Consider the following 15,843-nt stretch of genomic DNA (forward strand, 5'->3'; position numbering starts at 1 on the left):
TTTAGCTTATTTCAAATATATGCAATTTAGATTAATCATGAGAAATTTTTTTCTAATTTTTTTTTTCGAGGAAAAAAATTATTAAGAAACTCGAATAAATAACAACATAATAAATTTTGAATTTAAAACTTAATAAGAATTGATCGGTTAAGTTATGACCTGCTTTATTGATCATTTCAATTCAAGTATTAATATTTTAACGATTCTATGTTTGTTTATTTATTAATCCAACCTATTTATTTTGATATTTTCCTATTCAATCCTACCTAGCAATTTGACAATGAAATCTTTTCCTAATGCTCTCAATATGAGTAATGTTTGTGTTTCCTTTTACTAGCTTATTATGTCAGAACACTAGTATTCAAAAGTACATTACACTTTTCAAACATTTAATCCTTTGTGTAAATTTTTTATGATACATCTATTGTATGAGAGCTAACCGCCGTTTTTTTATCACTAATAGATTTTAGGGAAATTTTCGCATATAACCACTCAAAAATACCTTAACTATGCTCCATAACTATAGTTGCTAATTACAATTCGTAGCTATAGTTATAACAACGTTTGTATAATTCGCGCAATATTTGTATATGTTTGTATAATTCGCTATACAATTCGCAGTTTTGGTATAACGTTTGTATATTTCATTATACAATTAATGCACAACTTTTGTATAATTAACTATATAATTTGTTATGTTTGTATATTTAGCTATACAATTCGATTCGCGCGCAACCTTTATATAAATCGCGCGAATTATACAAAATTCAACTGTATAATCGCGTGAATTATACAAAACTCAAACTGTAATTACAACTAGATGTTTGTCGCGAGCTATAATTAATTCAAACCATAGCTATGTTAGCTAATTAACTAGTATATATTTATTTATCCGCATAATTTTTCCTAGATTTTACCACTACTTCTCTGAGGTAGAGAGGCTGTTTGACCTTCGGCTCAAGCAAAATAAAGCAATAATTAAAAGAAAATTGTAACACCCCAGAAATATTTTCGCTAAGATTCGAACATTTCTTCACGTGAGTGTAGACTCGGACCGGATGACTTGTAATTTTACACATGAGTTAGGATTAATTCCTAAGTAATTGAAGTGTGTTAGATGTTTTTAGGGGTCATAAGGGATCTCTAACACCAAGTCGATTCCAAAGAACTCCAATCGATTAAGTTTTCAGACGAGTTAGTATATGGGTCAACTTCAAACAACCATGTCTCCAAAAATAGGATTAATTGGGTGGACCGTGACCTATCAAATTAAAGGTCTTTGAGTCTTCTTTCCAACGCCGTCAAGATTGTAAATTTTGGAGTTCGGAGTCAAAAATTATGGCTATCCTAAGACGGACTAGTACTGCCGAAATTTCAGGCCTGGGTTGTGACTGCAGGAAGCCTGGGCTTGGTGCCGCAGTGGCGTGATGCGCCACTATCACGCCAGGAACAAGCCTCAGTAGTTTGGTTCCTGGCGCGATGCGCCACTATTAGGCTTACAGGATTTTCGAGCCTATTTCCCAGAACCCAGAAAACTTAGGCTTGGCGCTGTAAGGGCGCGACGCGCCACTATCGCGCCATAAAACAGCCTCAGTAGTTTGGTCTCTGGCGCAATGCGCCACTATTAGGTTTGCAGGGTTTAAACTTATTTTGGCCTGGCGCTGCAATGGCGCGACGCGCCACTATAGTGCCAGCAAGATTTTTTTCGTGTTATCCAGATTTTTTACGAAGGGCAAATTGGACTTTTGCCCTAATTATATATACTCTAGACTTGGACGATTTGGACCATTTTTCAGTCTTATGCCTCTCTCTAAAAACCCTAACCTCCATTCTCTTCTCTCTTAAATCATCTCCAACAAGGAATCCTCCCAAAATCTCAAGGATTCAAGATCTTCAAGTCAAGTCTTGGCTTCCGGTGAGATGGTCTTCAAACAAGGTATGTAAGGCTAACCTAAAATATGGATTGAGTTATTCCATAGGCCCATGTATGTGTTGGATAGAAGTTGTGAAAGATTTGAACCTTCTAGGAAGGTTTTCTTGAAGCTTTTCCTAAACCCTAGAATATCTTTATATACTAGAAATTGATGGATGATTTCTTGACTTGAGTATTAAATAGTCATCTTCCATAATATTGACTACAAATGTATCTTTGTATATAAATTTATAGGTATTGACGGTATTTTTGAGTTGAGTTTTATTGAGAGTATGGATTCATATTTCATTCACATGAACCCAAGATGAGATTTCTTTTGTCATAATTGTCTTGAGGTTAAGGTGGATGGTTTTGTGTATATATGTATTGATTGGAATGAAAAGAATGAATTGGATAGTTAAGAATGTCCCTTTGTTTCTATAATTTGAACATAGGACTAAAATGAAGATTGTGGAGTAGATGTTTGATAATGATGTGATGATAATATTTGATAATAATGTGATGATAATATTTAATAATGATGTAATAATAATATTTGATGGTGATGTGAATGGTGATGTTTTGATGATGGTGTAGTAATGATGCGAATGATGATGTTTTGATAATGGTGCGAGTGATGATGTGAATGGTGGTTATTTACCATATGTAGAATGATTGATGAAGAGGTTATATTGATGAGGATGTTGTGTGATGAAATAGATTGGAGTCTTACGTGATTATGTGATATGTGATTTACCTAATTTGATGTGGTTGGAGTCTTATGAACATTTTGAAAATAAATAATTTTGGAAACATTTTTGCATAAACTAGTTATACACTATTTTGAGTTTAAAGAATGATTATTTTCATCTATGATTTAAAAGAGTTTAAGCATGAGTTGAGTTTGAGAAGTCTTTTAATCATTTTGAACACGAGTATTTTGAGTATAAATGAGTTGGACATTTTTACTTTAAAGTGTCTATTTTGAGTTTGAGTTGAGGAGTTGAAGTTATGTTTTAAAGACATCTAATATTTTCTGCATTCACCGAATTGAGATGGTATCAAATCTTTAAAATAAGATTTTGATGATTGAGATGAGTTGATTGAAAAGAAGGTCCAATGAGGCCAGATTTGACTGAGTTTTGAAAAGAGTCCAATGAGACTAAATGAGTATTTTGAGTATCTTACTCACTTGATATATATGAGCATATTGAGTTTTAGGAGTGAGTATCGAGCACCGAATTGGACAAGAGTATAGTCCATACTCGAATCCATAAACTACATCGCCAAATGTAGGAGGGAATTGAACTGTTAAAGTCGAATGTTTCCCATTTTATTATCCTAACATGATAAGACTTGATTGGTTATAGATCCATGATTGGTTAATTCGTTCATACCCTGGCAAGGTATGAACGGACGTGGCAAAAACATCGACTTGTTGTACTATCATTCGCTCATATGGTGATGGTTGTCGGTTAGAGAAACTCCCAATTGAATGGATTGTGCTTGATATGATTGGTTTGATTGTGATTGTAGATGATTGAGTTGAATTGTAAACATTGCATAATTTAATTTGTATGTTTATTGATTTGAGTCCTTTGAGTTGATTGTCGAGTTGACTGTTGAGTGGATTGTATATGATTGGATCGGATTAGGTGATGTGTGATGGATTGAATTAAAGGATATGTTATTGGATAGTGTACAATTGAATTGAATTGAATGATATATGATTGGATTGAACTGTATCGTATATGATTGGATTGGATTGGATTGTATGATGTGTGATTGGTCTTTGTCTAAAAATGTATTCTTACTTTAGACTTATGACGCCTTATTTGAGTCTCCCTTATCTTTCTGATTTGAGATATTTGGACCGATGTTATTCTTCCTTGAGGTATGTTTCATTCTGCCATATTACATACTCGTGCATTCCATGTACTGACGTCCATTTGGACCTGCATCATTTTAATGATGCAGAGACAAGTTTAAGAGATCGTCAATAGGAGCATCATTGGGGATCTATTCGCACTCAGCGTATTGGTGAGTCCTCCCCTACATTCGGAGGACACCGCTTATGTCATTCTTGCATCGAGTTAGCCCTTTTTATTTTGATTTGAGGTAGCCATGAACATGTCATTGGCACTAATTAGATAGTAGTGATAGAGGCTTCATAGACTAGATAGTGATGAGTCGATTGAGTATTTCTTTCCTAGAATTATTCTTGTCAAAGTATTTTTAATGACAAATATTAGAGTTGATTTATTGGCCCATGGCCTTTATTCTTTGAGTTAGATTGATGATTTGAGTTGCCCGCCAAATATTCTCTTTATTTTGAATCTTCCGCTGATTGAATAAATGAATGGATGTCTGATCAGGCTATGTGGTTCGCTTGGGAGCCAGAAATGATTTCTAAGTGTCGGTTACGTCTAGGGTACCCTCCCGGGGATTGACAAAAATTGTGATAGCTAATAGAAAAATAGTGTATAGCATACATGCATGAAATCCTAAAATCAACAAAAAGCATATATGCCAGGAAAATAGTGTTACTCCTTGATTCTATACTTTTCTTTTTAATTGTCCATTTTAGCAAATCAAGAGAAGTTTATTATTTTCTTTCAATATTATCCTTTATCACTAAGTAACTATATAAACCAATACTGGTAATCTGTTGGAATTAATTATATCTGCGATGTATCAGAGAAGACGAAGGAAACAAAACCACCATTAAAAAGACTTTTTGTATAGAAAAAGACAAAAACAAGTAGTATAGGGACAGGTGTATAGTTAGTGGCTCTCAATTATTCCTTTTCATTGCTATATAAACATGTATTATGCAGATGAAAAGGACACAGAAAATCCACTTCAATTTGTTTCTCTGTCCTTTTTTATTTCTATCATGGTTTCAGAGCTTTCGATCTAAATCTGCTCTCATTTCATTCCTTTTGCGTTTTTTTTGTTTGTTTTTATTACTAATTTCTTGACTTTTACAAATTTGATACAAAAGCAAATTTGTTACAATGGCAGATGATAGTAGTGTTGCTTCTGGGACCCAAGTTCCCATTACAGTGACCAATACTAATCATAATGAATTTAACAATACCTCTCATCCTTACTTCATCTCACCATCAGACTCTCCTGGCACACTACTAACCAATGCAGTGTTTGATGGGAAAAGTTTTGGTGGATGGAAGAGAGGTATGTGGATAGCCTTGACAGCAAAAAATAAATCTGGCTTTGTTGATGGTTCATCCCCAGAACCAAATGCAGGAACTGATAAACACAGAACTTGGTCTAGGGCCAACAACATGGTTATTTCTTGGCTTTTAAATTCTATATATACAGAAATTTCAGAAAGTATTCTATATTATTCTACTGCTAAAGATATCTGGACAGAGCTGGAAGCCAGATTTGGCCAAAGCTCAGGTGCTAGGCTCTTTCAACTCCAAAAGGAGCTTAGTGACTTAACCCAAGGTGCTTCTGATATTGCTTCCTATTTCACCAAGATGAAACGACTTTGGGATGAGTTGGATACCTTGGACTCTTTTTCACCATGCCTTTGTGCTTGTTCCTGTGGATCAAAACAAAAAAATATCAAGTTCAAACAAGATAAAAGATTGCTTAAGTTTTTGATGGGTTTGAATGATACTTTTTATGGTGCAAGAGGAAATATTCTCATGATTTTACCTCTGCCCACTGTATCAAATGCCTATGTACTACTAATTCAAGAGGAAAAACAAAGAGAGGTCCAAAACACACCTAAATTTCCAGGGGAATCATCCTCTTTTGTTGCTGCAAATGCAAATAATGGAAACAAAACCTTTACCACTGATTTTAGGACACAAAGGCAAACTTATGAGAATAAAAAATCTGGGATGGTTTGTAAATATTGCAAGAAAACAGGACATCTGACTACATGGTTTTCCCACTAACTTCAAGTTTACTAAGCAAAGTAATTTTCAGAATAATGTACAAGAAAATGCTGTCTCATCAAATGATTATTCTGGGGAAATTTTTGCTAACAACACAGATGGAGTTCAGGGAAAACTCTAATCTACTAAACAACTTGCTCAGTTTATGCAGATGCTGCAACACATGAACAAAGATGATCAAGGTCCTACCTCTGAAGTCACTGCATCTACTAACTACACTGGTATAAAATTCACTCCTAGTCCATTTTCCTTAAATTCCAAAATGTATTCCAAGGTCAATCATAGATTATTCACAAAACATAGTTGGATCATAGACTCGGGTGCAACAGAACACATGAGCTATAACAAAGAATTTTTCTTTAATCTTATGCCTCTGCCTAGGTCCATCACTTTTAGTTTATTTCTTCCTCAGGATCCATCAAGCTTTTCTCTAATTTTATCACACACAATGTTCTATTTGTCCCTAGTTTTCATTTTAATCTTCTATCTGTCCATAAGCTGTGCAAACAGTTTTCCAGATTTTTATTATTCACCACTTCTCATTGTTTTATGCAGGGCCCTTCAATGAAGAGCCCAATAATGCAGCTTGGTGAAGAACAAAATGGCCTCTATGTCCTCAAAGATAGAATTCTAACTATTCCAGCTTCTAGCAGTCTTATTTCTAGTCTTTCTACTTCTAAATTTTATTCAAAGAAGGATATATCATCCACTCTATCTTATAGTTCGATTTCTGATGTTCAAAGCCAATTATGGCATGTAAGGTTGGGTCATATGCCCCTTTTAAATATGAAAAATATCAGTAATGTTCCTTTTAATGTGTGTTCAAAATTTTCTGTTCCATGTCTTGTTTGTCCATTAGCAAAACAACACAAGCTTTCTTTTCCTCACAACAATATTTCCACTAAACAGCCTTTTGATCTAATAAATATTGATACATGGGGACCTTATCAAACTCCCACCTATGATGGTTATAAATATTTTCTTGCTATAGTTGATGATTTTACTAGGGGAACCTGGACTACCTTATTGACCACTAAAAGTAATGCTTTCCCAATCCTCAAAAGTTTCTTAGCCATGACACAAAGACAATTCAACAAAAAGGTTAAGGTTATCAGATCTGATAATGCTTGAGAGTTAGGGTCAAGTTCAGAAAATTCCAGTTTCTTGTCTTCTCAAGGCATTTTACACCAAACATCTTGTGTGGCAACACCACAACAAAATGGTGTTTTTTAAAGAAAGCATAAACACATTTTGGAAAATTGTAGGGCCCTACTTTTTCAATCTAACCTTCCACATAAGTTTTGGGGGGATGCATTCATGACTGCAACCTACCTCATTAATAGATACAACAACAACAACAACCCAGTGAAATCCCACAACATGGGGTCTGGGGAGGGTAGAATGTACGCAGACCTTACTCCTACCAAGGTAGGACGGCTGTTTCCTAGAGACCCTCGGCTCAGTAAAAGCATAAGTGCATAAAAAAATGTTAGATAAGAATAATCTTTTAAAACACCTTATGAAAATTTATATGGGACCAGTCCCTCATATTCTCATTTAAGGAGTTTTGGATGTTTTGTTTTCTCCTCTACACTGTCACAAGGTAGATCAAAATTGGACTCTAGAGCTGAGCCATGTGTTTTTCTTGGGTACCCATTTGGAAAAAAAAAGATATAAGTTGTTTAGTCTCAAAACCAACAAGGTTCTTGTTTCCAGAAATGTTATCTTTTATTCCTGCTATTCCTACCATTCCCAATTCTCTCAGAAGATCCATTAGGTCAGTCCATACTCCTGCATACTTGGAAGATTATGTTTGCAACAGTATCCAACTCTCTAATGTATCAGATTTCTGTTTTACTCCACCTGAAAAGTCTCCTATTGCTTTTGCTGCCCTATCTAATCCAAACCAATGTTACATAAATTCTTTATCACACATTCAATAACCCACAACCTTTACCCAAGCAATTTTATATCCAGGATGAAAGGATGCTATGACTAAAGAGTTAGAAGTTTTAATCACTAATGACACTTGGGAAGTGGTCACTTTACCTCCTGGCAAGAAAGCATTGCCTACAAAATGGGTCTACAAGGTGAAATTAAACTCCAATGGCAGTGTGGAGAGACTCAAGGCTCGTTTAGTTGTTAGGGGAGATATACAGATAGAGGGTATTGATTTTACAGAGACTTTTAGCCCTGTTGTTAAAATAACCACTATCAGATGTGTTTTAGCATTGGCAATAAAGAAAGGTTAGGGTTTATATCAAGTAGACGTAAACAATGTGCTTTTACATGGAGAGTTAGAAGAAGTTTATATGCAATTTCCTACTGGTTTACAAGTTACTGATTCAACTCAGGTATGTCGACTTAAGAAATCATTATACGGTTTAAAGCAAGCATCGCGACAGTGGTATTCGAGATTAACGACTGCTTTAAAGTTCAAAGGGTTTACTCATTCGTTGAATGATTATTCATTATTTTACAAGACTCATGATTCTTCTATTTCCATTTTAGCCGTTTATGTCGACGACATACTTCTTACAGGGAACAATAAAGAGGAATTGGATGCCTTGAAATCATTTTTAGACTCAGAATTCAAAATCAAGGACCTGTGGGACTTACATTATTTTTTGGGAATTGAGATTATTCGTGAGCCTCAGGGATTGATTCTAAGTCAACGCAAGTTTCTTCTTGAGCTATTTTCTGAGTATGATTCACTTAATTTGAAACCAGCTTCTTCACCTCTAGACCCTTATCACAAAATCCAGGCTGACATGGGTGATCAACTCTCTGATGCTACTGCTTATCGGAGGCTCATCGGACAACTAAACTTTCTTACCCACACATGCCCCGACATCTCTTTCTCTGTTCAACATTAAGCCAATATATGCAATCACCCCACAAAGCACATCTTGCAGCAGCACATCATGTACTCCGTTATCTTCTCAATGATCTCGGTCTTGGCATTTTCCTTAATTCCTCTCTTTCTCTTTCTTTACTTGCTTTTTGTGACTCCGACTGGGCCACTTGCTCGGATTCCCGACGATCCATCAGTGGTTTCTACATAACCCTTGGCGGCAGTCCTATTTCATGGAAATCTAAAAAACAAGCATCTTTCTCCCTTTCCTCTGCCGAGGCTGAGTACCGCTCCATGAGACGTGTTGTCGCAAAGCTTACTTGGCTCGTTTGCCTCTTTTCTGATCTAGATTTACCCATTTCCCTTCCTATTCCATTGTTTTGCGACAGTCATGCAGCGATTCACATTGCTAAGAATCCAGTCTTTCATGAACGGACGAAGCATGTTGACTTGGATTGTCACTTCGTCCGTCAACAGTACTTAGATGGCCTTATTTCCCTCTCTCTTCTTCCTTCCGCTTCACAACCAGCCGATCTCTTTACTAAACCTCTTCCAGCATCTTCTCATCGGTTTTTGTTAAGCAAATTGGGTGTCCGTTCCTCCCCTCCAATTTGAGGGGGGGGTGTTGGAATTAATTACATCTCCGATGTATCAGAGAAGATGAAGGAAACAAAGCCGCCATTAAAAAGACTTTTTGCAGAGAAAAAGAAATGTAATAAAGTACTATGAAGACATTTGATTTCCTCTAAAGACACGTGGCCACAAATAAAGCAAAATGATCACATGTTGTGCATTAAGTGTAAATATAGTTTGTTATGGCAAAAACAAATAGTATAGGGACAGGTGTATAGTTAGTGGCTCTCAATTATTCCTTTTCATTGCTATATAAACATGTATTGTGCATATGAAAAGGACACACAGAAAATTCACTTCAATTTGTTTCTTTGTCATTTTTTATTTCTATCCGTTCATATTAAGATCCGTAGGAATAACAAATCAAAGTTTGATTACCAGTATTGGTTTATATAGTTACTTAGTGATAAAGGATAATATTGAAAGAAAATAATAAACTTCTCTTGATTTGCTAAAATGGACAATTAAAAAGAAAAATATAGAATCAAGGGAGTAACACTATTTTCCTGGCATATGCTTTTTGCTGATTTTAGGATTTCATGCATGTATGCTCTATACTATTTTTACCACTACCTCTCTGAGGTAGAGAGGCTGTTTGACCCTCGACTCAAGTAAAATAAAGCAATAATTAAAAGAAAATTGTGATAGCTAATAGCAAAATAGTGTAGAGCATATATGCATGAAATCCTAAAATCAACAAAAAGCATATATGCCAGGAAAATAGTGTTACTCCTTGATTCTATATTTTTCTTTTTAATTGTCCATTTTAGCAAATCAAGAGAAGTTTATTATTTTCTTTCAATATTATCCTTTATCACTAAGTAACTATATAAACCAATACTGGTAATCAAACTTAGATTTGTTATTCCTGCGGATCTTAATATGAACGGATACAAAAGTAAGAACAGGTTATGAAAGTTTAGTGCGCTTCGACTAATTCCATGGGATACCTATCATCTCCACCAACAACAAATACCAGATAACTTTATCCACCAAAACTTGAATAGATGAAAAGATATCACCTAGAGCCCGTTTGGATTGGACAAAATCAAACATGCTCAACTTGACCAAGGAGCTCATAGTGACAAAGCGCAAAGGTCATACTTAGAGAAGGAATCAGAACAATGAGCATAGACATGGCGATTACACTGTTCAAATAAACAATGTTTTGTATTGTGAACAATAGTTCCCCCATTTAGGAGGTTACACTTGAGTGCTGTTCAAATAAACAATGTTTTGTATTGTGAACAATTGTTCCCCCCTTTAGGAGGTTACACTTGAATGCTTCTTTCCTATTCTACCTCAAGTTACAACAAATAATTGGTATCTCTCAGTCCAAAGAAGCATAAAGTTACTCAAAAGTCATGTTTGCCACCTCTTCTCGAATAGAATCAAACAACACGGTGGAAAGATAACGCTCACCAAAACTAGGGAAGATGACCTGCACAGAGAATAACAATAGAGAATTTTAGGCCAGAGTCATTTGGTTTAACCATAGAGATATATCTCAAGGAGCCATGGTAGCTGCAAAATTGGAACCATGAGCTCATCAAGGATTCCAATGCTAAACAACTGATAAAGAGACATAAAATATGGGCATGAAGTGTAAGCTGCTATTGTCTGTTCCTGAGCTTCTACTACGACAATCAGACAGGAAAAGATTGGCATATTGACATAACAACGTTAAAAAGAGCAGTTCCTATTGGTACTATGGTGATAATATTTTATCAGAAAAGTGCGTGCAACTTTGATTTGCTGCACTTGAGTCGAGGGTGCTTATGAAACAGCATCTTTACCTCCACGAGGTAGGGGTAAGGTCTGCTCACACTCTACCCTCCCCAGACCCTACGTGTAGGATTTCACTGGTATGTTGTGATCTGCTTAATTAGGAACATTGGAGTATCAATTGGTCTATGTTCTGAAAACTAGTATGTGGATTCTACAAATTCCATCATATATGAGAAGAGCCTGAAAAATGCTCAAGCAAGAGATTTGTGTAAACAGTACACAATAGTAGTCCCTCCGTTTAAATTTGTTTGTCCTAGTTTTACTGATACAAAATTTAAGAAAGTAAAGAAGGCTTTTGAATCTAGTGGTCTTAAACTAAATATATGTATAATGTACCAAAAATGTTCTTTAATCTAGTGGCCTTAAATATGCCATGTGGGATGTTAGTATTAAAGAGTGAGCATCAAATTACGAAAGATAAATTTCTTTCGAAACGGACTAAAAAGGAAAGTAAGACAAACGACTAAAGCGGAGGGAGTATTACTTACTCATTCCATCTAGTGAAAAAGGTAACTGCAATGATGTGAATAAAACTTTGACTTTCTATTATTTCTTTATCACCTTAAAATTTTCAGCTGTTTATTTCTTCTATAAGTAGTGTCTTAATGTGTGATCGGAGTTGAACAATACACTACAAAACAAGTTTCAAGCATTGTAATTCACCCAAAATAGATTTTTCCTTGTGTCTGCTATAAGATCAAACTTCAATTCCACAAGCAAAAAGTTACTCCCTTTTTTTCATTAACAGTAAGAGAGCAATTACTAGAAAATTAACCTTCAAAACAACTGTATTCTTACTTAGAATAAAACAGCACATGAATGACTTGACTGAAAGAGTGCTGTCGATAAGCTTAATGAAATAGATCTAACTTACCGCAATAAGTTTCCCAGCATTTTCAGGCTTTTTTGCTACTTGTACTGCTGCAGCAGCTGCAGCCCCTGATGATATTCCTACCTGAAAATTTTTGAGGAGAAAAAAAGGAGGTATAGTCGTGATGATATCAAAACGGACATCACAAATGAAACGGAGGACAGACAATCACAAATGAAGTGAAGGACGGACAATCTGTGGACTTAGAACTGATCTTTATTGACCAATGAACTTACCAGCAGACCTTCTTTCAAAGCAAGAAGCTTTGTCATTTCAATAGCTTCATCACTAGATACCTGAACATAAAGAAAAGCAGAAGCTGTCATCATACCTGGAAATATAGCAAGTAACCCCAGTGAACCTAAGAAATCAACAGCACTAGAAACATACGAGAGGTATTAAGGGTGTGTTTGGTATAAAGGAAGGAAAATAAGTGGTTTCTTACTTATTTTCTTGTGTTCGGTGAGTAAGCAAAAAATATTATCCTAAAACCACATGTATATAATCTGGTCAAATACTCTGGGCGGTGTGGAGTGGAAGTAGTGTGGGGTGGATGGGGGCTATGGAGGTAGGGGTGAATATGAGGTGTGTTGGAGCGTGGGGAGGACAGGACACAATCAATGAGGAATACCACTTGTGGAACTTGTTTTCTCTACTTCCATTAGCACAGTCATTTTCCTTATTATTAAACAACTTGTTTTCCTAAAGAAAATGTTTACCAAAAATTTTGACCAACTGAACATGGAAATTTAGAAAACATTTTCTGAAAAATGTTTTCTTCCATACTAAGCACACCCTATAATGAATTTACTTTGATCTGTTAATGAACCCAATCAGATGGATATGTTTCAGAGATGGAGTAAGCTGGAAATTTTTACAGTGAAAAGTCACAATTATTCTGGAGATTCAAACAATTCTGTCAACAAAAGGATATATCTATCTTTACCCTACATAGCGATCTAGTCTATGTTCACATACTTCATATCTCTGCTTTTGTGAGTCGTGAATGCGTTATTTTTATATTAACCAAATTGATATTGTCAGTCAGAGCATAGCAGATTTATCACCTGATTAGAGTCATTTGTAAGATATTCAGGTTTTTATAACAAAATCTCATACACATTGAGTTGAAATTTAAATGTTTATAGAATCTGACAGCTATTTATATGGTATACAGCCTTACTTGAAGAACTCCATCCAGGATGCTGAGATCGAGCACAGGCGGGATAAAACCAGCACCAATTCCTTGGATTTTGTGTGGCCCTTTAACGGTAATACATTTAATTACACACATATCAGTATATGATAAATAATAGTTCACAGAAGCAGTGATGGAAACACAGTGTGTGAGAAATGAGCTGGCAAAACTCTAAATTCAATGAGAGTATAGAAGTGATGCAATGACACATTAGTTTCTATATTGATTTGGATATTCTGAGAAGACACAGAAAGACGGGAGTTTGACTGACCAAGTTGTCCTCCATTTAGAATTGCATTTTCAGCTGGTTCTATACCATATACCTGGTTTGTCCGCAAGACCAAGGAAAGAAAGAAAATGAGAAACAAAGACAAAACGTCGATCAACCCTCAAGATACCACTTCTTATATTATCTTTCCACTCACAAATAACCTAACCTTTATTTCTGGCTTCTTCTCCTTAAGGAACCTTCCTGCTCCAGTCACAGTGCCTCCAGTCCCAATCCCTGCAATAAAAATATCAACTTTTCCTTCTGTGCTTTTCCATATTTCTGGTCCAGTTGTTTCATAGTGGATCTGTACATTGATATATACTTGATAAGTATGACGACGTTTTAATCGCAAATTAATGAACAAATTATTTGTAAAGGAGACACCTGTGGATTGGCAGGATTGTCAAACTGACGAAAAAAATGACTGTTTGGCGTCCTATCTAGAATCTCTTGGGCCTTCTGAAGCATACCATCTAAACCTTTGGCTTGATCTATGATGTATAACTCAGCCCCTAAAGCTTTAAGAACAATCCTTCTCTCAAGACTATATGATGATGGCATCAGTATCACGAGTTTGTAGCCACGAGCTGCAGCTATAAATGCAAGACCAATGCCGGTATTGCCACTGGTTACCTCAAGGAGGACAGACTTCAACAGCCATTATTTCCACATTTCAAAAAACAAGGAAATCATTTCAGTTCAGCCTTTCAGGCAAATAATCATTCAAAGTACAGGGAACTAAAAGTAAAAGTTTTCATCTCTCTTAGGACTTCGAATAAACTGGTATTAAGAGAAACGGGCATATATAAAAAATTATGTTAAGCCTATCTTATCATCACATAAATTTAATGAAGAAGTACTTGGGAATAATATAGTATAACATCTCTTTAAAGTGCTACTTTTTCCTCCTAATACGGATTCTCAGATGAATTTCACCAACCTTTCCAGGGGTAATTAGGCCTTTATCTTCTGCATCTTTGATCATACTGTATGCTATCCTACATATCAGAAACTGAGATGAAAAATTATGCAAATTCAAGATTTTTCAAATTTAGATAAGAAGGATGTACACACTAGAAATAGGAAGAAAGATAAATCCCAAGAAGAAACTGGATCAGGGGATTGAGGGATAAACACCTGTCTTTGACACTCGAGCATGGTTCCATTGTCTCCAATTTGGCTGCAATTTGGGCAGCAGAACCTTCAAAGATTTTGTTGAGATATACCATAGGGGTGTTTCCAATAAGCTACATGTGAAGACAACAAAATGAGATCATTGATGCTAAAAAAAAAACGAAGACGTAAAGAGTACCAAGAAAGATGTCAGCAAGGGAACTACTTCTGTGACATCCTTCGCTATCTCATCCTTCTCTTCCATATTTCCTTACTGACTTACTGCAACAAGCCAAAAGAGCTACACATAGTTAATAATATGAAGAAGAGAACCTATGTAACCTACTAAACTCCTGATCATGTAAGTGAAACGACAATGTATGATTTTCCAGATAAATAATGTGTTATGTATAGAACATACAAGAAAAAGAGCTAATCGAACATTGACACAGTGATACCACAACAAAATCATCAACTTTACTAGTCATACAAATTAACTGAAATACGACAGAAAAAGCTAAAGAAAGCCAGCTAGATATGTTTCCAACAGAGTTATTTTTTATTAGTCTCATAGGCTAAAGGAAAATAAAGGGTTGCTGTAAGGAACTACTAAACTATTATCTGGAACTGGAAATTCATGAAATCTGCAACTTGATTCAATTAAATCTATTTTGTGCTATGCAAAATCAATACACTGAAAACTGGGTTAAATCAACATCTAAATGAAGGAAGCTAAATAAGAAATACCCAGGGGAAAACTGTTTGTATAAAAATGAGGATAAATCAACTTCTGTGGAGACCAAATGAGATATCATCTATAACTAATTGTTTCTACTTAAATTGGACAAAGGAACTAAATTTTCAGATACGCATTTACTAGAAGACAAATCAAACAGTGATTTGATGTTAATCACAAATTTAGAACTAATTCAAGAACCCAAATTTAGTTATTTGAGGAGAGAAAATAATACCTTGTGGATGCTTTGATGTTTGCTAGAAAGGATCAAAAAATGGGTGGTATGGAGTAATATATTGTTTTGTGGTGTGCAAATTGTTCATATTAAAGTGGAGTGGATTCAGACAATCTGTTTATAGTTTCTTTACTTAGTTTCCACTTCAAATTACTATACAATACAATAAAATAAAATGCCGGGTAACAAACGAAAGAAAACAGAGAAGTCAAAAAAATGAGGAAGGAAAAGAACAAAAGAAAAAGTCAAAAAGAGAATAAGAAAAGTTGAAAAGGCAAAAGGACGAAAGACAGGAAACAACAC

At 35.3% G+C, this 15,843-nt stretch overlaps 2 protein-coding genes across 6 annotated transcripts; one reads left to right on the forward strand and one right to left on the reverse strand.

Annotated features, from left to right (window-relative positions):
• The first annotated feature begins 4,929 nt into the window (after positions 1-4,929).
• On the forward strand, positions 4,930-6,434 carry LOC129884007 (uncharacterized). The gene is made up of 3 exons (XM_055958392.1): positions 4,930-5,787; positions 5,993-6,062; positions 6,397-6,434. The coding sequence occupies exons 1-3, from the start codon at positions 4,930-4,932 to the stop codon at positions 6,432-6,434; spliced, it is 966 nt and encodes a 321-aa protein (XP_055814367.1).
• A 4,010-nt stretch (positions 6,435-10,444) lies between these two features.
• On the reverse strand, positions 10,445-15,709 carry LOC129886290 (cysteine synthase). 5 transcript variants are annotated; one of them, XM_055960922.1, is made up of 11 exons: positions 15,541-15,709; positions 14,769-14,851; positions 14,594-14,703; positions 14,397-14,454; positions 13,841-14,104; positions 13,623-13,760; positions 13,457-13,508; positions 13,171-13,250; positions 12,224-12,283; positions 11,991-12,071; positions 10,445-10,769 (listed from the first exon to the last, which is right to left on the reverse strand). In XM_055960922.1, the coding sequence occupies exons 2-11, from the start codon at positions 14,832-14,834 to the stop codon at positions 10,680-10,682; spliced, it is 999 nt and encodes a 332-aa protein (XP_055816897.1). In that variant the 5' UTR covers positions 14,835-14,851; positions 15,541-15,709; the 3' UTR covers positions 10,445-10,679. The 5 variants fall into 5 exon arrangements, with proteins under 5 accessions (XP_055816897.1, XP_055816899.1, XP_055816898.1 ...); XM_055960924.1 differs by having other exon boundaries at positions 14,796-14,851; positions 15,541-15,707; XM_055960923.1 differs by lacking the exon at positions 15,541-15,709 and adding an exon at positions 15,317-15,387.
• Positions 15,710-15,843: the final 134 nt, after the last annotated feature.

The sequence above is a fragment of the Solanum dulcamara genome, chromosome 4 (genome assembly GCF_947179165.1).
Source record: "Solanum dulcamara chromosome 4, daSolDulc1.2, whole genome shotgun sequence".
Lineage (NCBI taxonomy): Eukaryota > Viridiplantae > Streptophyta > Magnoliopsida > Solanales > Solanaceae > Solanum > Solanum dulcamara.

Coding starts and splice junctions, on each gene's coding strand:
- LOC129884007 (XM_055958392.1), top strand. CDS start 4,930: ATGGCAGATGATAGTAGTGTTGCTTCTGGGACCCAAGTTCCCATTACA. Junction 5,788..5,992: donor AGAATAAAAAATCTGGGATG/GTTTGTAAATAT, acceptor CAGTTTATGCAG/ATGCTGCAACACATGAACAA. Junction 6,063..6,396: donor TGCATCTACTAACTACACTG/GTATAAAATTCA, acceptor TGTTTTATGCAG/GGCCCTTCAATGAAGAGCCC.
- LOC129886290 (XM_055960922.1), bottom strand. CDS start 14,834: ATGGAAGAGAAGGATGAGATAGCGAAGGATGTCACAGAAGTAGTTCCC. Junction 14,704..14,768: donor CCTTGCTGACATCTTTCTTG/GTACTCTTTACG, acceptor CTTCACATGTAG/CTTATTGGAAACACCCCTAT. Junction 14,455..14,593: donor TGCTCGAGTGTCAAAGACAG/GTGTTTATCCCT, acceptor TCTGATATGTAG/GATAGCATACAGTATGATCA.